The 5,753-nt window shown below is 40.0% G+C and overlaps 1 protein-coding gene across 2 annotated transcripts; it reads right to left on the reverse strand.

The window, feature by feature from the left end:
• Positions 1 to 2,479: 2,479 nt before the first annotated feature.
• Positions 2,480 to 5,093, reverse strand: LOC309501601 (G2/M phase-specific E3 ubiquitin-protein ligase-like). Of its 2 annotated transcripts, XM_082173743.1 has the most exons (7): positions 5,048 to 5,085; positions 4,785 to 4,871; positions 4,125 to 4,438; positions 3,868 to 4,049; positions 3,425 to 3,597; positions 3,076 to 3,290; positions 2,480 to 2,990 (listed from the first exon to the last, which is right to left on the reverse strand). In XM_082173743.1, exons 4-7 carry the CDS (start codon positions 4,012 to 4,014, stop codon positions 2,755 to 2,757), a joined length of 771 nt encoding a protein of 256 aa, XP_082029869.1. In that variant the 5' UTR covers positions 4,015 to 4,049; positions 4,125 to 4,438; positions 4,785 to 4,871; positions 5,048 to 5,085; the 3' UTR covers positions 2,480 to 2,754. The 2 variants fall into 2 exon arrangements, with proteins under 2 accessions (XP_082029869.1, XP_082029868.1); XM_082173742.1 differs by lacking the exon at positions 4,785 to 4,871 and having other exon boundaries at positions 5,048 to 5,093.
• Positions 5,094 to 5,753: the final 660 nt, after the last annotated feature.

Below are 5,753 nucleotides of genomic sequence, written 5' to 3' on the forward strand. Positions count from 1 at the left end.
AACTAGCAGCGACGAAAGCAGACACATTTGCAACGCAGCGACGTTGCAACGCATTCTCATCCTAGGGTGTCATATACTGACGCTTTTGACATTTCGTCAACATCCGAGGCACATGGCACCCTTTAGCGTCAATATGAGACACAGATTATGGGTAGGTTTAGGTCTGGGGTAGGGTTAGGGTTAGACCGCTAGGAGGCGCCTTCTGGCCCATATTTATCTGCGTCTAATATTGACGCTAAAGGGTGCCATGTGCGTCGGATGTAGACGAAATGTCAAAAGCGTCAGTATATGACGCCTTTGGATGAGAATGCGTGTTGGCCTGGGGTCAATTTGTTTATTTGAACACATCAAACCGACGCGTGGAACACAATAAACCAAGTTGCCTGACCGACGGTCCGACGTTGCCCAACGGCCGACCGTTGGCTTGATGTGTCCCGGGCCATGGTGACGCCAGCGACAGATTCAAACTTTAATTTCAAGTTATGGCATGTTAAACAAACGAAAGCCGAATACAAGTGAAGTGTAATATCTCATAATTAAAAATATACAGCACTCCTATGTAAATAGCTTACCTTCACTTCTGCTGTTCGATGGCAGCCAGAGAGAGGATCCAGCGTCGCCCACACTCACTCAAAAACGCGGGCTGACGCATGCGCAATTTAAAGCAAAAAAAACTCACGGTTTGGGGGTATATTTTACTGCATTTTTCTATGTGATGGTTCTTACTGTTGACGAATGGGTAGCATATGTAGAATTTACCCATTACTTTAGAATTCGTTGGCTGGCTGCAATAATCATGTACATTTTATATGGTTTCCACAGATTATATTTACCACTCTCCAAAATCACTTTTTTCAGTGTGGTGAATGCAGTGCAGAATGTTGTTTTCCAAGACTGTCACATAATTTTTTAAGTATTCGTGTTAGAAACATTTATACAAAACTGAAATCACTGTGTATACTTTAACTCCATTATTAGGACACAGTTCTGGATGGATTTATTCAGTGACCTGAGAGAGAGACACTACTTCAACGGCACCCATGAACACAAGTGCCTTGTACGGTATGTGTTCCTGGGCATCTTTCAGAAAGAGCTAGATGAGCACCGAGAGCTTTGGAATAACCATACAATCAGGCCTGTCCGTCAGTCTCTCTGTCCATCTGGGAAACCGGAGACCATGTACCACCTGTCTCACAGGTTTGTATGTAGCACCTGTATTGTCATTTTCAATAAATGTTTGGTTGTTTTCACTTTGAGATTTAAATACTATTCATAATGAGTTCACTGTTGTGTTTTCTGTGCGGCCTTAGGTTTGGTGGAAGGGATTGTGGATTCCCAGTGGATCCCCAAGTGTTACAGGAGTTCAAAGACGTTCTGCCACCCACAAACAGTTTGTGTGGAGATGCTAACCTCCAAGCATATTTTGCCAACTTGGAGAGACAGAGCCAGCTCGCTCCACCCATCAACTGGCCAGCTGCTGTTGACAACTACATTAGACTTAAGGAAATGGCTGGTCTTTGAGAGAGAGAGACAGAGACAGAGAGAGGACTGAGAGAGAGAGAGAGAGAGAGAGAGAGAGAGAGAGAGAGAGAGGGGACTGACAGAGAGAGAGAGAGAGAGACAGAGAGAGGACTGACAGAGACAGAGAGAGGACTGATAGAGAGACAGAGAGAGGACTGACAGAGAGAGAGAGAGATGACTGACAGAGAGAGAGAGAGGACTGACAGACAGAGAGAGAGGACTGACAGAGAGAGAGAGAGAGAGAGAGAGAGGACTGACTGACTGACGTGTAGCCAGTTTATTTTCTTTCAGACAGCATTGCCTCCAGTGTGGTGTACTGATATGGACACATTTAATGTTTGACACATGGTTAAATTAAAAGCAAAGATATTAATCGATTGCAATGACTTTCCCTTACTTTTTCCACCATCACAATGTATGTTTTTGGGGTTAACCTAGTGTTGATAAATACGGTATGCTGAAGCTAATGGTGACTTTCATGCTAGATCGGTAACATTTCATGACCAATTTATGCAACAACAAATAAACTTCATTCTGACGGCCCTTGCAAAATGTTTCAGAATAGACAAACTTACATTTTCTTATAAAAATTATTTTATTTCTTTAAACTGTGACAGTACTGACACAGTAAAGTGCGAACAGTAACAGCAATGCAAATCTGCCACAAAAAGTTTCCAAATAGAGAAACTTGCACCTTTTCTGTAAACAATGTAACAGTACAAACAGTAAAGTGCGAACAGTAACAACAATGCAAATCTGCCACAAAAAGTTTCCAAATAGAGAAACTTGCACCTTTTCTGTAAACAATGTAACAGTACAAACAGTAAAGTGCGAACAGTAACAACAATGCAAATCTGCCACAAAAAGTTTCCAAATAGAGAAACTTGCACCTTTTCTGTAAACAATGTAACAGTACAAACAGTAAAGTGCGAACAGTAACAGCAATGCAAATCTGCCACAAAAAGTTTCCAAATAGAGAAACTTGCAACTTTTCTTATAAAAAATCATTGGATTTCTGTATACAATGTAACAGTACAAACAGTAAAGTGCGAACAGTAACAACAATGCAAATCTGCCACAAAAAGTTTCCAAATAGAGAAACTTGCACCTTTTCTTATAAAAAAATCATTGGATTTCTGTAAACAATGTAACAGTACTAACAGCAAAGTGCAATGCAAACAGTAACAACAGTAATGCAAATTTGCCACCGAATGTTAATTTCTGATTGACATCTCAATGGAGCCCAAATCCAGGGGCGTTCTTGATTCCATAATTCATGGCTTCCTCAAAGATTTCATATGAGGGTAAGATCGGGAGTTTTATTGTGTTAGCGCAGACATTAGCCTCAGGAAACCTTGAGTGTTTCTGGAATGTGAGTTGAGGCTGTGGTATTAATTTTGCTGCTGGGATTTCTTTCAGGCCTGTTGCAAACATCAGAATGTCCTCCAGGGACATCCCTGACCCTTCCTCTGTGGGGGTTGGGAGTAATGAAACACATTAAGATTTATCATCCATTTGTGGACTTCACTTTAAACAACATAAAGAAAATTATACCTTTTACAGCGATTAAGTAGTCCAGCCAGTAGCCAAGCACTCTCTCCTCCTCATGGCGATTTGAGCTACCAGTTGGGCTCATTTGTGGACGGAACAGTGACTCTACACTCTCGGCTGTCAGGTCTTCCGCACTGTAACACATGTAGGGCAGGAAAATGGAGGGATGCTGTTCCAGAGCGTTAAAAAAGTTGAGGGTAGCCAGGCCATCCTTGAACCTATAACCGGGTTGGGTTATTATTACTGCTATTGCCAGTAGGACTCACTTTTGACTTAACCATTTGTTAGACACTCATTTAAGTTTCATTCAAATTCTTGTTTGAATTCTAACAAAGTAGTCAGAGTGACCTACCTCTGGAAGGAAACATGGTTGCGGTAGGTGAAGTACCACTGGATGTAACCATCCACAACTTTTTCCTTATCCTCCAGTGTCCTCAGGCATCGATAGCATCCTGCTGTCTGAAGCATGCTGGAGTGCTTATCTGCGAGTTCCACGAGTTCTTCCAATGTTCTAGCATTCTTAATCTAGAGTAAAATAAAAACACTGAATATACAAAATTACATTATACATGTCACAAAGGATGAGACTATAGAATATTTAAAATTTCTCTTTGACAGGAGTCTGTATTGGTTGGCATTTAGACTGTACATATTAGTGACAAAGCATGGAAGTCACTGGCTTTATTCCAGTATCACAATGGTTTTTCAAGCTACTGGGGTGTCCATATTGTTGATTGTTCATCAAAATATAAAAAAAATATTTTTTCTTGAATATGCTTAGAAACACATAATTACCTCAAGGAGAACATTCCTGACTTCAGTATCAGGTACATCCTCAATTGGGGCCTCAATGGTCTTCACTTTACCAACCAGGTACTGGTAGAAGCTTGGGGAAAAGCATCGAGGCCCTGGACCACCATGTACAATGGAGACCGCAACCATTCTTCCAACATGGAAATACTCATCACCTTCTGCAGCTAACAATGGCAATGTCCCACGGTTAGTTCAAATTGATTTATAATACTGTCAAAATGTGACAAAAAGCAAATTACCTTTGCTATCAAATGACAGGTATTTGCCATCATCTTGCCTTCAAAAAATCGACTGGTTTTAATGGCGTCCATCAAGAGTGTCAGAAATTCCCGCGTAGGCCCTCCTGTGTCCACAGCCTCCTCTGTTTGCCCGATGTCATCAGTGAATTTGACCAAAAGGCTGCAGGTGGGGTCAAATGAGGAACGTTTGAATCCCCTCAGAGCACCATCCCAGACATTAGCACGGTTTATATTTAACCTGCTACAGCTTTTTGTGTTTGTTGAATGACAGATTTGACAGAATGTCTGCAGCCGTCAGTCCAATATCTGTGTCTCTGCAACACAAGAAAGAGAAACATTAACACTGCCTTTTATGCGGATAATTAAAATATAAATCTTTTATGGGCCCCATTACAGTGAGAACACCATATGAGTGTGATGAAATGTGATGGGCATAAGCATGAAGCACACATTGCAAGCTTTCAATCATTTCTGCCAGATTTTATTTCTGTTAAGGGGTAAGTAAAAAAAATATACAATTTAAATATTTACTTTAATAATTGTATGGCAACAGAAACCAGGTAAATAAATGCCCAATGTAGCTTGAACTATTTAATATGTCATTAGAGGGAAAGAAGAAAAAAAAAACAAAGGTTGACAGCATTATTTCTATCAAAGTACCTGTCTTCCTCCTGAAAATGCTCTACTTCCTCAACATCAGAGCAACTGCTGTCAATGACAACTGGTGCATAGATCTTGGTATATGTGCTGTGGATTAAAGGAACAATGAAATACTAAAACAAGATGGTTGTGAAATTACAGTAAAAAAGGTGTTATACTTGGTACTGTAATCCATTACATTCAGCAGTCAATATTTCATGCTAAACCCAGAGCCAAAAGTATTACTGCAATGAAGAGAACAATTTTAATCCATTGTGACTTACTTGTAGAAGTCACATGATGTGGTGTTTTTGGGTCCTGCTCCTGCTCTGTTGGCCTGTTGATGAAAGTAGAGATAACACCAAACAAATTAACAATAATTACATCACCACATCATTAACCCTCTGGGGTTCCTCAATATTATGTCACACTCGGGGTCTTCGGGTCTAAAATGACCCGGAGGGCAGGATTAAGATTAAAAAAAAAATCATTAAAATCGATGAATTTTTTATTTATTTTTTTTAATATTTTTTTTTGGGGGGGGGGGGGTGTTTTGAGTGAATTTTATGATAATAATTAATATTTATGAAATAATACAAATTATTAAAGCTGTATTTCATGTTAAAGTACAGCCTTGGCCTTATCAAAGCAATTTTTGAAATGAGTTTGGTGCCATCCGGTGGACACATTGAGCATTTTTATCACGCAATAGCACATTTTTACCTCTAGTGGATTTACAGCTCTCTGGAGAAAGGCTTGTGAATTCTAGTGATTTTTGCACATATTTGCCTATTTTTTTCAGGTTGTTGATTTTAATATATAATAACAGATTCTCAAAGACTATTTTTGTCAAGTTTTTTGTTTGTTTGGTTGGTTTAAATGGTAATTTGTTTTCAACCCGTTTTCAACTCCTGTGGCAAGCACCCTTTGCATCTCTTCCTTTTGGATTAAGAGGGACCAGGTGGGGAGGGACCAGGTGGGGAGGGACCA

Source organism: Leuciscus leuciscus (assembly GCF_965113295.1).
Source record: "Leuciscus leuciscus genome assembly, chromosome: 6".
NCBI lineage: Eukaryota > Metazoa > Chordata > Actinopteri > Cypriniformes > Leuciscidae > Leuciscus > Leuciscus leuciscus.